Genomic DNA, 17394 nt, shown 5'->3' on the forward strand with positions numbered 1-17394 from the left:
GACAAGCCGAGTAGCATTGGAAAAACACATATTTTTTTAAACTTTAATAATAATAACTGCGTTATTCAGTATTTTTACTGTTTTAAATCACTGGGTCTGTTTGTTTTGGAGAGGAAGAGACCTCTGCAGATATTTCTCCCTGGCAGGTGTAAATGCTGAGAAGCTATGCTTTCTGTTTTACAACCTGCCCCTAAATGCGTGGCAGTATTAAAATAGTCAGCAATAGACTGATACTGAACAGTACTGATGTTTATTTAGCTATTTATTTTATTGTGTTTATTCTTTATTCAAATAATCAGCAAAGATCATACAGTACTGATGTGTATTTTATTTTTTATATATTCTATACTTTTGTTTGTGTGTAATGTTCAATAAGTAAACTGTAGTTGTTGCATAGTCATATCGGTGCAAAATCAGTGCACAATCCAATAGAAATTATCTATTTTAATTCCAGTTCAAAAATTGTCGCCATATTGGTAATCAGTGAATTTTAAACAATAAAATCGGTATTGGTCTCAAAAACACTGTATCAGTCTGGCTCTACACAGTACCTTTAAAAGAAATGATACTTTCACATTTGAGGCAACGATTTTTAAAATGTCTTTCTGTCATGCATTTTTTGTGCCAATGGGCCTTTTTTTAAAAAAATCAGATTTGACTTTTCATCTTAAACACACACCTGCATGACATCCACTTTTTGAAAGGTCTGGATTGAAGAGTGCAAACTTTCACAATTGTTTGTTTGGATAATTTTATTACATTGAAATGTTTTACAGCAGTTAGCAGCTCTTCGTTGTGTATGCCATTGCATGACACATTTCCATAGTCATCCAATCATAGTAAACCCATCAAAATCAAGACCAATGCTACCTGAACCTGGAATGCATCACTGTCAGTTTAACAGCTATTGATCTTCACAGATGGAATACATATGAATACATACTAATATGATGCATAACATCTTAAATTTGTACACAATTTTATCCAGTTGAGTCATTGAAAACTGCACAGAGACTGATAGTGTTTCATTGAGAATATTGAGCCTTTTTCACATTTGCCCACTAGAGGGCGGTAGCCAGCTATTCTGAGGGACACTTGTCTCCCTTCCTCTCTGAAGTGAGCACCTGTTTGCCTTGCGGTTCACACATGTTGGAGAGGTTTTCATATTCTTTAAAATAAATAGTCCACAAGGGGGAGAGAGCACACCTCTCAGAAGAGGAGCAAACAGTAAACGAGTATAACACACATGCATAAGATGAGGAGATGTCAGATTGAAAACAGGCGTCTAGTTTTGTTAGATATTTACTTTTCTGCTTTTATGGATGTATTGCAGTCTTTTTAATTATTAGTTAGGAACTTCTCTTGTGGCGTGTGAGTAGTTGGTGAGGTACTGTGTTGTCTGGAGGTATATTTAATTATGAGGTAGTCAGCAGTGGATGTTAGGTGTTCTTGTGTTTTTTGTTGTGACTGCGGTCTGCCTTCATCCAGTATGACTCTGTTTGCATCTCCATCAGTCTGGAGACGGTCCTCTGGAAAGAAAAGATCTCCTCCTCAGCTGTGAACAGAGTCAGGCGCTCCGCCGCCTCCTGAAGAGAGCAGACAACACCAGGGTTAGCGACTGATACACTCAAATCCAATTTAAATTGTAACTAAATTGGAAGTAAAGTCAGAGGAACTTGTTATCCTTTAACTCGTGTTCGGTTGTAACAAATTTTACCCCGCTGAGTCCCAGATCATCCAGGAGTTGTCTGTCCCTCTCATCGTCCCCTCCAGTGTGGACAAATAGCTGCTCCAAAGGAGAGGCTGCTAGCAGCACCACTCTCACCTGGGGCAAAAAAAGAAACACAGGAATGTCCCCTTCATTTAAAGAAGTTATAATATTAATGATTGTTTGTCTCTTTCTTGCAATCAATATTAAATGTGGGCAGTTAACCGTCCATTCATTCAGTAGCTCTTTCAAATAACAGTACTTGAGGTGTTTTATTGCATCCCCAAGAACATATAAGAGGATGTTATGTTTATTTTAGAAAATAATTTTTCTACACAATAAAGACCTTGTGGATGAATTTACAGTCAACGGGAAGTGAGCTAATATGAGGTTGGCACTTAAGACTGTACTAAATGCGAGCCGATGTAGTGGTAACATAATATAGTATTATTACTTTTTGTAGCAGCAAATAGTGTAGTGAATTAGTATTTCAGGTTCAGTGGTTATTTCTATCATCAAGCACTTAACTTTTGTGTTTTCTTTGGCAGAATTTAAGGCCTTTATTGTAAAACCATCAGTAAAGAGATGGCAAGAAATAAGGGAAAGAAAGGGAGTGACATGCAACAAAAAACCCAAGTTGGTAGGCTGTGTTGAATTTGGACTATTTTGTAAAATAATCTTCATCTTCTCAGTTGGTGTTTGAGTTTTACACTGAGTAATACAGTGAAGACAGTTGCTGCTTCACTGCTTTTTGTAGAAACAGCTAAATTTTCTCCCCTAACATTTGCAAATGATATTATTGTTGCTGCACTTGATTATGGTTAGGTAAAGATCATATTTTGGCTTAAAAGATCCACTTTTGGTGGGACAGTGATGGCAAAAAATGCTGCCAATGTTTTGTTGAATAACATCCCCTTCTGATGGCAAAATTGCTTCTGGAAATATCCCCCATGTCTCAGTAGAAAACACTTTTGGTGGCAGGATTGCAGCTGGAAATGACACGATGACTCACTATAAGCAACTACCTTTGGTGGCACAATCATGTCTAGCAATGTTTCATTAAAAACAATCAGCTTTGTTGTTAGTTTAGTTTACTTGCACATACAAATGTATAGAAAAGACAGAAAAAGAAAATTAAAAAGTTTAAACACTGTGCAGGAGAGGTTAGAGCCTAAAATAGTTTATGGAGATACCTCCCCTATTAAATAACTATAATCATTCAGAAAAAGAAAAAATCTAAACTTTTTTTAAAAAGTGGTCTTGTACAGTTGTCTGCAGCTTGGCACCTGCCTCGCCTGAATGTCACATCATCCATCATCCCCTCCACTTCCAGATGACAAAGACCATGTACATATATTCATATCCGTGCACTTGTGAAACATTTTAATGCGTATGAAACACACAAATGCAACGTGTCACTGGTTTGCAGAAAGATACAATGCCAACATTGTCCTCTGGCGACTGGGCGGGAGAGATATTGGGGAAAACATAAGTGCTATCCTCTTCCTATTTTGGTTGTGCAGTGGCTGACGCACTTCCTTTGTGCAGTAAATTAAGCTTTCATTTTCCCAGGAGATCGTACTCAGTGGATGAGAGAATTGCATAGTGAATACGAGGCTTATAGTAAACCAAATCAAACACAGACTGTGTCATTATTCTGAAGCTGTTTCATTGTGCAATCAACATTTACTTCATAAGCTTCAAACCTTTAAGGATGTATTTCTTTTTGTCCATTTTCAGGCTGACTCTCGTCTGTCACAAAGATCAAGTACCTTGTTATCGTAGAAGTTGTCTATGAGGGTGGTGAAGCGTCTGGCCTGGTCCTTCAGGGTCAGAGTCAACAGGGGAACATGGCGAATGAATACGGTGTCAAAGTGCCGCGCCATTTCCAGGTAGTCACTGGCACCCAGAGGCTGGAAAACAAGTGAGCAAGTTACATGAAGGGCTAGATTACAGTACAGCAGCAAATCACAGTGTGGAGAGTAAATAGTTTCAGTGTAGCACACATGCACAGCGGCCTTGTAAACACACATGCTATAACTGTTGCAGTCTGCATGTTTGACCTGGGAAAATGCCAACTGGGGAACTGTGCTCAGGCTGATTTTCAGTCACTGTCCTTGGTTCTTTGCCATTCAGGATGATTGCTCTCAAAATGATGGTGGACGGAACAACATGTATGTCAGAAGAAGCCTTGAAGCTCAGATGCCTGCAAAAGCTCACCGTTGTCCATCAGGCTTGAGACTTTACACACGCTGCCGATTACTGTACCTCGCTGCTTTTTTTGTGGCACAACAGGCTCAACTATTCATTAAATTGTCAATAGACTTGCTTTTCGACATTGAGCAGAAAATGGGACTGAGATGGAGGGAAGGTGATTCAGTTTGAGAGTAAAGGCTTGGACAATAAGTACACAGAGGAGGGAAGAAACAGAACACAGAGGCAATAAAGAGGCAAGAGAGGCGCTTTGAATTTCAACAGTTTTGATTAGTGGTAAGTGGATTTGATGTGCGAGTGAACTGTGTGTGTGTGTGTCTGTGTGTGTGTACATTTATATATATAGATATATATAGATATATATAGATAGACACATATAACTAAAGGTTGTGATTATCTAAAGCAATAACTATACTATGTTATTTTGTAACTCTTGAGATTTGCAGATCAGATTATTACAAGACAAAACACAGCAGGATAAAACACTCACTCTGCCACACAGCTCGTCAAATGTACAGTCTGCGATGGAGCCACAGGTTTTTTCCAGAGTCACATCTCTACCCAACACTGTGAGCGACCGAGGGCCCGTAACTATGGAAACACACACCAAACAAATAATTGATCCTCTTATCATACATTTTTTATCATCACATTTACAGTAAAATCATTATGTTAAAGTAAATCTATTGAGGGATAGAAATTAGACTGCAGAAATCAAATCCTCCTTCCTTCAACCCTCTCTTATCAATGTGTAAAACAGGAGGCAAGTATACCTTTATACATACCACTACATACTGCACATAATCCAATTTAGATTTCTCACAGTGTGTCTATAAATGTGAAATACAGTGTTTTTAGATATATATTAATACAAGAAAAATACAGCAAAGACTTGAAGAATTTAACCATAAGATCTGCAGAAAACCTCTAAAACTTTTCTGAACTCACGGAGGCCTTATCTTAAATTTAGCTCTAAAGCTAAATAATGCTCTAGAATAATACACAGCCAAGCTATTAAGTTTAGTGTAGAAATAGTCTTTGTAGATTTCTGCACATTATGACACCACACTGTTGCTGTAAATACTCAATACATGTCACTAGCGTTGTCCTTAAAAGTGAAACTTCAGCATTTTTTTACCTGGACCCTATTTTCTCATGTTTTTGTTGAGCACTGCTGGCAGTGGCAAAAAAGACAATACAGTGTAATTCCTGCAAGCATTTGTGCACCATCAATTTTCGTCAAATATGCTCGTTCTTACCACTGACAGGTTCAGATTGTTATGCAAAGTGTCTGACAACATTACTGAGACATAGCATTTTTTTACTTACCTTTCAGTGGTTTGTTTGTTATTGGGACCGAGTCTCACCTAAGGAGAAGTATCCTTCTGAAAACTTGCGGGATGTGAGTTGGTGCAGGAAAACAACAGTGGAAATGTAAAAGAGAGTTGGAGTGCTGGGAAAAGTTTGTTGTCTTGAAATCGATAAAGTGTAGCTTAGTGTTATATTTTCAATTTCATGGCTGAATATTCAGCCAATTTCGTCAATGGGAAAAAGTCTTTTTGATTTCATAGTGAATCTTGGCTGCAAAGACTGACGAACCAACCGGTATCCTTTCCATATTGTTATTAGACACTTATAATAACAATGTGAACATGTTTCTGGCAAAAACAAGCACTTTTATTAATTGTAAATTGAGGTTGTGAGTGGTTACATTGCAGCCTGTTGGGCTGCTGTGGCCGACTCTCTCAATACTGGACCAGTTTTAAAAACTGCTGTCTCCACTTAGACACAAAAACACAGAAAAATAGGGTCCAGATATAAAAAAAAACAACATAAGTTTCATTTTAGTGTGTAGGACACAACAATCTTATCATAGTGGATAATTATGCTGTCGCTTCCTCTATTTCAAATGTTTCAAAACATTAAACTCACCTTTTTTTTTCTAACATCATTGAAGTACACTATATGTCATCTGTCACTAAACCAGGTGTATGATAAAAGAGACAATGTTGCGTTAGATTAAGTTTATAATTGTTATGTATCTTTATGTAATGCAGCAAGTTAAATGGTACACAAATCTCAACATCCTTTAGCATCCTTACCACTCTTTTGACTTAAGGCCAGCTCCTCAAAAAGCGCATCCAAGAAGGCCTCCGCACCAGGCTCCCGTGTGCTGAACAAGACACACACACACACACACACACACACACACACACACACACACACACACACACACACACAGGCAATGAAACGGAAGAAAAAATAGGATATGAAATTAATAAGGCTGAAGTGGCCACATCAAACGATGGCAGTGAGGAGAGCACGGGAGGGGGGTACTTAGCTTTTCACTTCATCAGTAAAAAACAGGATGTTAGGCTCTAAACATGAGCATTAGCCTGTGAATGCACGTCAAAATGAGATTGTAAAGTGTGTGTGTTTGTGTATGTGTTTGTGCTTGTGTTTTAACTCCAGGTAAAAGGGTGAGATGCGCTCTATTTACATACACTGAAAAGACGAAAGCACTTGAAAGCTCCAATACAGCAATGAGCAACAGCAGTGTCATTCATACCTTGTTTGTCAGTGTGTGTGTGTGTGCGTGTGTTCGTTCCTAACAGTGTATACGTAATGAGGAAAATAGAAAACTAGCTTTTAAAGCTCTACCATTTTCTCATATTCTATTGATTTCTCTTTCATTCTTTTCATGGATCTCTCAAGGTAATGTGCTGTAGGTCTTTATGAACACTCCTGTGTGCTTCTCTCTATCAATCCATCTGTTTGCCTTCGCTTTCTGTCCTTTAAAAAAATAAATAAAATCAAACTTGAGGGTGCGCGCAAACATTTCCTGTGTGTGTGTGTCTGAATGCATGCGAGTATGAAGTGAATGTAGGTAAATGTCGACTCTTCACTAGACTTTTGCACAGCGTCTGAGCCAAGCTGGGCTGCAAACAGAGGAACAAATGTGAACAATATTACTATATTAGAAATATTGTGTGTGTGTGTGTGTGCGTCTTACAGGTAGTAGAGTTTCCCCACTGCAGAGCTGTCCAACCTCCTGTAGTCAATCCTAGAGTCAAGGCAGATAGTGTGGCAGTATTCCTGCGTGCACGCACGCACACACACATACACACACATACAAAAACAAATACACGACATACAGGTTGAATGAAAAGTCAGGCAAAGTGGCATGTGCAGGTTTTTTGTATTCATGTGAAACAGTTGACGTCTTGGGACGCAAGACAAAATTCAGAATTATTTCAGACAATAAAGTGAAATCTCATTTTATCTCAATTCTTAATATTTAGGTTACAATTATACAAACTAAAACCTAAATATAAAACGTACGGTATTCATATGGTTCACTATGGATATATCTACGTTAATTTTACTGTTTGTTTATCCTTCAGTGATTTATCCTGTGTTAATATTGTTCATATTTCATGTAGGCTATTTTACAGCATTTATGGCAACACTTTATTTTTCTTTGTATCTTCAAATACGATCAAAATATAAATATAAATATCAAAATACTAAATACAACAATGTTTAAATCTGTCTCTCAATAATTTATGACTCCCCCACCTCATCTGCTGCACTGACTCACATTACCGTCACCAAAAAGTCATGTTTTTATTTGGACAATAATCTTCCTTATCTTAAGTAACTGATGTCAGTTCATTGTTTGCTTTTCAGTTTTGGCTAGTGTAAAATGGGTATTAAATTTAATTCTGAGGGGCTTTAAAAAAGTCTTTAAAAGTCTTAGATCTCACTTCGTTATGCTGTAGGAACTGGATTACCAAATTTGTGTTGAGGAGTCTATTTGTTGTTGTTGTGAATTAGATTCTTGTGTTTCCATGTGATTTTTTTAATAATTCTTACCATGAAATGCTGAAGTGTGTGCCAATATAAGAACACTGTTTCTATTGCCTTGCAGTTTTCCGCTGCTCTTCTGTCATGGACAAAGAGCTAACACGAAACAAGTGAACAATTTCAACAGCAAGGTGACACTGAAGGTAAGGGACATCTTTCTCTGCTCTGACAGCACTGGGATTTTGTGTCACTTCTTTATGGTTTATTGAGCTGATCTATTGTTCCTGCAGCTATTCAAGTGTGTTATAGCAGGGGTGAACTCGTGATGCAGAGTTCAAACTTTTGCAGATAGTGTAAAACGTCAACAGGATTCATGTCAGGGAGTGCAGCACAAACTATAATCATCATCTCCACCATTCTATCAAAGAAAAGAAAGGAATTGCATATCATCCCATCTGAGCCATCGCTGGCTGACTGAGTATTCGACGACAGCTCCGGTAAATTATGAAATCAGTGAATTTCTGCCATTGGCCTCCTTAGGCTGCAGGATAATTAGTAATCATCACAAAGCAAGGGGACGGAAATACTCTATTCTTCTCCGCTGTCAACTTTTTATCTCCATGTCCGCTCACACAAACGGGGTTCCCACTCTGAGCCAATTGGCTGAATCAGGCTTAATAACAACCTGACAAACTCGCCCTCCCTCACGCACAAAAGGGAGGTGTCATTTCATCAACCTACTGTGACCCCACCAACGGGTAAATAGTCCCTCCAAAATGAAAAAAAAACTTGTCACTATCGCAGCCACATCATTAGACTCTCAGTTTGTCTTTTCTCCTGCCATCTCCTGCTGTCTCCCTTTATGCACCGTCCTTACCTACAGTAAAGGCGGCTGATGCGTTTCTTGACGGAGGAGCGAGGTACAAATAAGAGAGGGAAGAAGGAGGAATGGAAACACAATCAGTGGTGATGATTCCATTGGTTATTTATAATCAGATAAGGCTGAGGCCTTGCGGGTCATTACTTGATTATCCATCTTGAGGGGATTGTCAAGTTCTCACTCCTCCAAGATTTCATCCGCCTACACATTGTGGTCCCCCCCATCCCCCATCACGCTCCCCTCACAGACTCCTTGACAGTCTACTTTGCAACTTACTCATCTTCAACTGTCCTTTTAGCTTATGCTGTGTATCTTTTTGTACAGTTGCAAAACTACACTCTGATATAAACTCTATTATACATCTACCACTTATGTCATTAATTCATTCAAGCTTTTTTTTAATCTTAAGAAATCATTGAGGGCTTGCCTTTAAGAACAATGACACTGAGAGCACAATTTAAACTAAATAAATGAAAAAAAATAACATTAAATTCTGAATGTCAATTGCTAAATGTAATGGTATAATGTGTAATGTAAAGTGTTAAAATTGGTTTGCTATTAGCCAAGCTTTCACTGTGCAATTCTGTCTGCCTCTGCGTACGATCTAACAGGAAAAATGAAGGCTCGATTTACAGCACAATAGGAAGTGCACCAACCATTGTACAGCAAAAGCAGGAAGAGGACGGAGCTGTTTGTTTTCCAGGTCCAGTGCTAGCTATCTGCAGCAAAGGAGTAATTTTGCAGTGAACTAGTGATTTTGCGGTTGTCATTACTGTCCACAGTAGTAGTAGAAATGGCAGAGAGAACAAGTAAAGTAACAACAGAAATTCTGCATAGCAAAAGCAAAAGAGCCCCATGATGAAGGTTAATATGGGTGATACGCCACGAACGGACGGAGTCCATAGCAACGGTCAAAATCATGTAGTGCTAGGTAACAGAAACCGGAAACCGTTAGAGCTGGCTACTGAGTAATGTGTTTTTAACACCACCCATTGAAAGGATTAGGCGATTATATGATGTCCATTTACAATTCTGATGATGAATTAGTTGTTTTGAGCACCATTCCCTGGGTGAGAATTTATTGCGTCAAGATTCTCTTATACATATACACATTTGTACAGTATGACAATAAAAGAGGCAAATGTAGCAGAATTTTCTTTTGTTTTCTGTGGGTGTTTTTACAGGAATGTGGCTCTTTCGGATCAATTTGAGGGGCGACTATGGTTTGCGTGTTCCATGTTTTATCTTAAGTGCGTCATGAAGTGTGGGACTTGCACTGGTCTGGTCTTGGTCATGACTTGGTCTCAGTTTAGTTGGTCTTGACTACAACACAGATTGTAGCCAACCCAAACACTGTAATTTTAGTGAGGCAAAAATAACTTTGCAAAGAGTGTTTCTTTTTATATCACAATGCTGAAATGACGAATTCTGATTTCTTAATATAGGATAGAATCGCTGTCCTGTCTTTGCACCTGTACTGACTTTTGTCACTGTGCAAAGATTTTTCCATCTCACTAATGGCTCAAAGTATTATATAATCATAAGGTTAAACATTAGTCACATTGTGACTGATCTTGAAACAAACAGAGGATTGATTGATTAATGGATTGTAAGAACATTCATTGACAGCAGTTTCAATAACTGACTCTGACATTTATTATGGCAAAAACTGAAACTGATTCTGAGCCCAGGGGAAAAGTGTGGAGAAAACTGGCTAATCAAATTCCAGTTCTGTTTTGTTTGATTTAATATATTTAGATTTTGAACTGGTTGTTGGACAAAATGACCTATTTGAGGATGTACTGTTGGGCACATATGAAACGGGGAGTTTAGAGATTGATTTCTGGTGAATCTTTATGAACAAATTTGTGCCTTTTCTGCATCAATTTAGGGGTGTAGTGTCTTTAATTTTTCAACAATATTGACAGCTTGGCTGTGTATAAATCAATATTGTTGTTTTTATATTGATTGCCCCTACCATCCTGCCGCTCAAAGAGAGACCATAACCGAAATAAAGGCAATAATGGAAGTCAAACTGATGGCAACAATCATGACAAGGCTTATTGTTACCAATACACTGCATTTACCAATACACTACTCACATAAGATGAAAAAATAATGAATAAATAATCAAATGAAAATGACTAAAAAATAAACAATTGGAAAAAAAACAAAACAAAAGAACAAACACACAAGCAAAAAAAAAAAAAAATTAACACTTGATCAGAAAAAGAACCTACAGTTTAAACTGATGAAGAAACTAACTATTAGTTCCTAGGTCTATTTTCATCAGGAATCCTTCCAGAATATCAGCCATGTGTACTAACGGTGTGAAAACTTGTCCCATGCATAGCTCACTCACAGAAAAGCAGCGAGGAAGCAGCGCTGGTGCAAATTAAGAGTTTCACTACTTTCACAGTTGCATTCACGAGCTTGCAGACACAAGAGGGGAGGGAGAGAGAGATGACAGACATGAGAATCAGAGTCTCTTTAGAAGAAAGTCATCCAAACACATGTAGCTCCAATCATGTCATTGTCCAAGCTGTCCACTGCTCTCTCTGGACACCCGTTTAGCATAAAAACAGAGTGGCTTTTTTTTTTTTTTTTTTTTTTTTTTTTGGTGGCTGCCTCTGCTCCCCTCTGCGCCCGCTCCCTCTACGCCATATCTTTCTCTATCCTTTACTCCTCAAAAAGTTGCTTTTGAGTTTTTCAAAGAGCGCGGTGCCATTGAGCTGCAACAAAAGCCAAGGATAGCTGACTATTGGGCCCTGATGAGGTCCACTCCCTCATTACCCGGCAGCAGAAAACATTTGATGCTTTTTTTGTTTGGCCTGGAGAATTGACCAGGCCTCAAAGAAATGCGGGGTGGGAAGGCTGAAAAAGAGACGAAGGGGGGAGAGAGGGGGAGAGAGGGAGAGGGGAGGAGGGGAAAGGTTGTCGTTCATTCAACCATGTGTGTCTTACAGCCTTGTGTGGAGGGACAGAAGAAAAGAGGGAGGGAGGGATAGAGGGGTCGAGAGAGAGAAAGTAAGAGAGAGACGGGGGAGAAAAGAGAGAAAGCTTAAAACACTGCCTTTATGCTGGCAAGTTCTGGACGACTCTTCTGACATCAAAGTGTTTCCACTAACTGGGGAGCTGCTGTGTGTGAGCGAGTGGGGGGTGTATCTGGTGATTTTATTCATTCTTGGGCAGCCGGGGGGGTACGTGACAATGTGAACACCCTAATTACACCTAATGATCTATTCCCTTAAAGTGTGACCGCCTTGGGCCAGCGATGGTTTGTTCGGAGGGGTCGTTCTCACAACCTCCCCCTGCCTCGGCTGCTCCTCTTAGGGAAACATCTTTTGAGTTAGAGGCCCCACCTTTCGTGATCCAGGACCCCACTGGACCCCCCACCCTCAACCCCTCTCAAGCTCTGATGAAGCCCAAAAGCGAACTGCTCCAAAACGTGGTGGAGCCGGTGCTACCTGCACCTGGCCAACAGAGGCTCCAACACACAGACAGAAGACATGCAGCTGAGCGTGTCACAGTGTCAGTACTAAAAGCTCAAACTGGCTTTAACATTGTAATACCCCTTTCCCACCAAAATTAGTGCATGCATCCAGGTTTTTCAAACACGGGTAAAACCACTAAAAGTAGGTTGTAGACTGCTTTTCCATCGCCAGTAGAGCAGAGCTTTGAACAAGGAGCTGCAGCAGATGTATGTGCCATTTGTATGCCTGGGGTGGGTTTTGTTTTGGTGTGTCCGTGCGACATAATTGACAGACTGGAAAACAGGTAAACAGTAGACAGGAGCAGCAACAGAGGTCTATGAAAACTTAACAGTGGTCACTTCTCTTTATATATCACTTACTTTTTCAGCCTCTCTCTCAAACGTGGTGTGAACTAATTTGGATCGATGTTTTAGTGCTGCTTAGGAGGAGATGGAGGGTAATAAGTGGCAGTGCGTCATTGCATCTCGCCGGTAAAGGAGCTGAAATTACCACATTCATCCAGGTGCTTTGTACCTATCGGCTCCGGAGGCGATAAAAACCCGTGTCTACTGCAGAGGCATTTGACCCGGGTGTGAATGCCAAAAAAAGCCAGATGCTAGTGGGTGTTAGCATTTTTTGTTTTGTTTTGGGGGAATGAGGTGCATTGGGAATGAGGCTTAAGAAAACACGTTTTAATCACTCAGTAGGACCATAATCCACAGACCTTGTTGTGAGCAGTTTTGTGTAGGAACTATTTTCTTTCTACTGAATTACACCTGCCAACCATATCACAGTGCAGAGGAAAGAGTGCATCTATTGCTAGCTTATCTAGCACCACTGAGTGAGCTAATGTTACAGCTAAGCCAAGGTGGATGCTGACATCTCGCTCTGTCAGCACAAGCCTCTTGTCCATGTGTAGACTTCCTTCTGTGCAGTAATATAGTTGGCGGGTGTAGTTTGGTGGAGAGAAATAATTTGTACATGAAACTGCTCACAACAAGGTCTGTGGATTATCTTGAGTAACCAGGTCATGATTTCTGGAAAGAGACGTTGCTGCTGAGTTTTTCAAATCTATATTTTTGTCACTTTGAGCACAACAAGTCGAGCTCCATCTAGTTCCATTATATTAGTGAGAAGACAGCCGATATGTCCAACACTCAGCAACTCACTTCAAAACAACTGATAAGGTTAAGAGGTTTAAATCCAAAAAAATGTTAATTATTTCATCAACTGTTAATTACGTAATTACCAGAGAACACTAAAAAGTAATGCCTAATTGCCAGTAAATGTATCCAGAACCTTATAAATGATGCATTGCACCCATAAAACATCAGCTGCTTTTAAGAATAATATGTATCAGCAGTGATATTATAGCCCTAGTATTACTTGGTGTCAGACAAGAATTTGGAATGTGCCTTAAAATTTATTATTTTTAGGGCTACCAGCATTTACACGTGAATCGCTATGCAATTAAGGTTCCATTTAGCGTTAATATTTTTAATCGCATTAATCGCAGGCTGACATTCCTGTCTTTAAGAGCAAAATAACGCTCCAAAGTTAGGATGGATTTTAGCAAAGGAAAAGCGGCATTGCCATTTCACAGGGGTCCCTTGACTTCTGACCTTAAGATATGTAAATGGAAAATTGGTTCTGTGGGTACCTATGAGTCTCCCCTTGACAGATATGCCCACATGCTAGTCCCATTTGCTGTCATTTTATTCCTAATCAAGACAATCTGGTACGAAGTGCTTTACCTTGTCAACATGGACTTCAAAACGGTTTTGAAACGCAAATGAAATTGAAAACATGCTATTAAAAAATGCGATTAATCACCATTGACTATAGAAATTCTGTGATTAATAACGACTAGAAAATAAGCGTTTAACAGCCCTAATTATTTCTAAATTACAGCAAAAAACAGCCTAAAAACAACCTCACAATCTACACTGAATCTTATATTTATTGTGCCATTTAAATACTCCCCATATACAGTTATCTTGCCTTATTTGAACACTAATAGCACCAGCAATGTTACTGTGGTATAAAAACCTGTGTGTGCTTAGGTAAACAAGTTAGTTACCCTCCATATCTTAATTAAAAGGCTGTCCTGAGAATTCAGTTTATCACACCTGAAAAGATTTGTCTTTTTAGCTTCATGATGTGAAAAAACACTGCAGAACATCAGGAGGCGAGCCGATTAATCAGGAGTGCAACAGAGGCAGAGAGCACAGCAAATACAGAAAAAGGGCTATAAATGTACATGATGGTGAAGTTAGAGGTTAGAGGGACATTTCTGAATTCAGTGTTGCCCTCAGATTGCAGGTGGCCTGCTTTACAAATGAACACCTCTAGACCTGCAGAATAATGCAGCTGTGTGCACGCACGCTTGATCAAACACATCTGACACGTGCACACACTCATAATAAAACAGTGGAAGACATCCGTTTGGCAGCAGGAAATAAGCCAAGGTAGTCGGATCTATTCAAAATGAGGGGATTAATAAATAAAAGCTAGAATTAATTTCTTGTTTTCAAAGGGAGCAAAAATCGATTTGTCCCTTATTAATCGTTCAGTTTTAGAAGAGAGACAGTGATATGAAAGAAGTGAGGAACGCCCTCAAGGCGCACAGTGAGTGGCACTGCCCTGCCATTAAATGCTCGGGAAGACAATGAGAGTCATCAAATATCAACATCCATTTGATTTGAACTGGCAGGCTGCCGGCTCTTCACAGGCAGTCCTTCTCACCAAGGTCTTCAGTGGAGGACCACAGCCCTCTAATTCCTCATTTTTTCTTTCTTTATCATCCGGTTTTTATTTATATATTTCTTTTCTGCTCATCACCAACTGCACAGCACACAGCAATTATTAAAAGAGAAAAGGAGAGTTTGTCAAAAGAAGGGTTAAAAACAGCAGGAAACCCAGAGATACTCAAAGTTGCCTCAGGGTTGTTGTCATGTTTTCTTCCCCTTGGCAGCATTGTGTAGAACCGCAATCGAACAAGCGGAGGGAAAATAAAGTCACTATTCTGCTACCAAAACACAGAGACCTGACCTTGGGTGAGTAAAGCCAGCGAGCAGGATAGTAATAGAATAAAGAGTGGGGATAGAGGGGTAGAGAGAGGATGGGAGATGAGAGGTGGAGTGGAGAGGGAGGACAGTTTGAGAGAGAGAAAGAGTAGCTTAGTTACAATACTGGCAGTGTCCATTAAAAAAGCCCTTAAACCCTGTATTTTACAGAACTCTGAGCTTTGCCATGGCTACAAAGAAAAAGAAGCCTTAACAGCTGAATAGGCTTCCTGATGGATTCTAGAGAGATGTTAAAAAGGACAAGAAATGACTGAGTGGATGGAAAAAATAGAAAACTAACTAAAAAGTGAAAAGCAATCAGGGACTTTTAGATGCGGTGAAGTTATATTCTTGCTATGTGTGAATCTACTGAAACGAACAGTGGATTTAGTAACATCTAGTGGTGAGGATTTCAGATTTCAGTAAAACAACAACTGTGACTGTATAAATAATGGACGTAGCTCTCTGATGTCATCCGTTGATTTGTGGACTGCAGTTTTGCTGTAGAGCACTGAGGGATGGATCTGACTTATAAGCCCTTTTTCCACAGAAATCCTGCTATAGAGCTGCTACAAAGTCCCTTATCTATCCTGCGTTTGCATTTTTACACAGAACCAAACAACGGTGGCATCATGCTGCTCTATTTAGGAATTTTAGATAGCATGGCGGCATCGTGGAAACAAAAGAGACGTGACAGGTGTGATGTTTAACACAACAGCGTCAGCCTCCAGTCTGATATGAAACATACGTGTTGGCAACGCTTTCTAAACAATAATGTATCAATACCTCTACATTTATATGGCTGCTAATCTCATCTTCTACTTGGAAGGTGAAGAGTTCTCAGACCTCATTATTTTATTGTATTTATGACTCTTCTTCTTTGAGTGAGCCGCTAACTGCTCAGTTGCTTTTTACATATCTTGTGTTGGGGGGTGCAAACATAACACGTTTTCAAACATCACACCTGTCTTGCCCATGGTCCCGCTGTACCCTTTTACAGAGACGTGAATTTGGCTTTGCTACTATCTCCCGTGGCTGCTTAAAGGCAACACTGTCCCCCAATTTTGCAGTTGTACCTTGTATACAGAACAGGGAGGCAGCAGAACGACGCAATATTCCCACCTTGAACAGTCAGTGTAAAAGGGACTCATGAATTTAGAAGTTTCATGTTACCAATCAGTGTTAATCTGGCATTGCTCATCGCAGATGGACGTCTGACTATGGTGGTTAATGCAAAAACACGAGAATGCAAATGGTGCTATCTGGAGCCAGGATTTGGTTCGTCTGTTCTGTGCTATTGTAGAAATATGACGGTGCATCATGGTGGTCTCCACTGACGAGAACCTTCCCCTGGCGGATATAAACAGCTCATTCTAAGGTAACGAAAACACAACAATTCTTATTTTCTGGTGATTATATAGCAGAGAAAACATACTTATTATTATTTTATTCCATTTCTGCCAATATATCCCCCTAAATCCTACACACTGGACCTTTAGAACTTTGTACTTGATCAAATGATTTCTTATTTTTAAGTTTAAGTTTTAAGTTTAGGAAGTTTTAAGTTTAGGAAACTGGATGATTTGGGGGGGGGATAGGGCGTTGAGGAAAAAGGGGGTTAATCAGAAGTCAATAGTTAAATAAAGATGTCAACCGAAGCGGACAGAGGCTGTGGATTAACCTCTACCACTCCAGCTCAGGTGATAGGGAGGAGAGGTCAGAGGCTTTTTTTTCACTTTTTAACATCCTCATTCATTCCCTCGCCGGCTTTAGAAACACACTCAGGCACGCACATTCGAAAGCGAGCTGCTTCAGGAAGGAGGACCCGCACCACTGGGGCCCTGCAAGCATTAATTCAATCTATCAAGGGTCAGCTAGTCAGCAGCGTAACCCCGCTAAAACACGCTTTAACTTTACAGAACAGGCCGCTATAGAGAATGCGATGCACCCCCAAAAAAACCCCGACCCCGAAAACCAGATGGCCTCACAAAGGGGAACATGGAACCCTGAAAGAGAGGAGGTAGTGCGGGGCAGAGAAGGACAACAGGCATTCAGGACCTTGATGAGGGTGGATTAGAGAGGGCAAGGGTGCTGCTGGGAGAGTGGGTGGGGAGCAGGGTGACTCTGAGGCCCCCCGAGTTGTAGTGTTTTTACGTGTGAGTATGTGTGTGTTTGAAGACACAGTGGAGCCTAGCTCGGGCACCGCAGATCAATCATGTTGCTCCTAAAGTACCTGTGCTGCCACTT

General features: G+C 40.0%; 1 protein-coding gene across 1 annotated transcript in view; it reads right to left on the reverse strand.

Moving 5' to 3' along the window:
* Window positions 1-988: 988 nt before the first annotated feature.
* Window positions 989-17394, reverse strand: part of afg1lb (AFG1 like ATPase b) — a 36301-nt gene continuing 19895 nt past the window's right edge. Inside the window, exons 8-13 of the mRNA XM_042504067.1 lie at window positions 6936-7018; window positions 6025-6095; window positions 4413-4513; window positions 3481-3621; window positions 1718-1825; window positions 989-1586 (exon numbers count right to left, since the gene is read on the reverse strand). Of these exons, the coding sequence (XP_042360001.1) occupies window positions 1440-1586; window positions 1718-1825; window positions 3481-3621; window positions 4413-4513; window positions 6025-6095; window positions 6936-7018 (651 nt within the window). The 3' untranslated portion in view covers window positions 989-1439. The remainder of the gene's footprint in view (window positions 1587-1717; window positions 1826-3480; window positions 3622-4412; window positions 4514-6024; window positions 6096-6935; window positions 7019-17394) is intronic.

Source organism: Plectropomus leopardus, chromosome 16, assembly GCF_008729295.1.
Source record: "Plectropomus leopardus isolate mb chromosome 16, YSFRI_Pleo_2.0, whole genome shotgun sequence".
Taxonomy (NCBI): Eukaryota; Metazoa; Chordata; class Actinopteri; order Perciformes; family Serranidae; genus Plectropomus; species Plectropomus leopardus.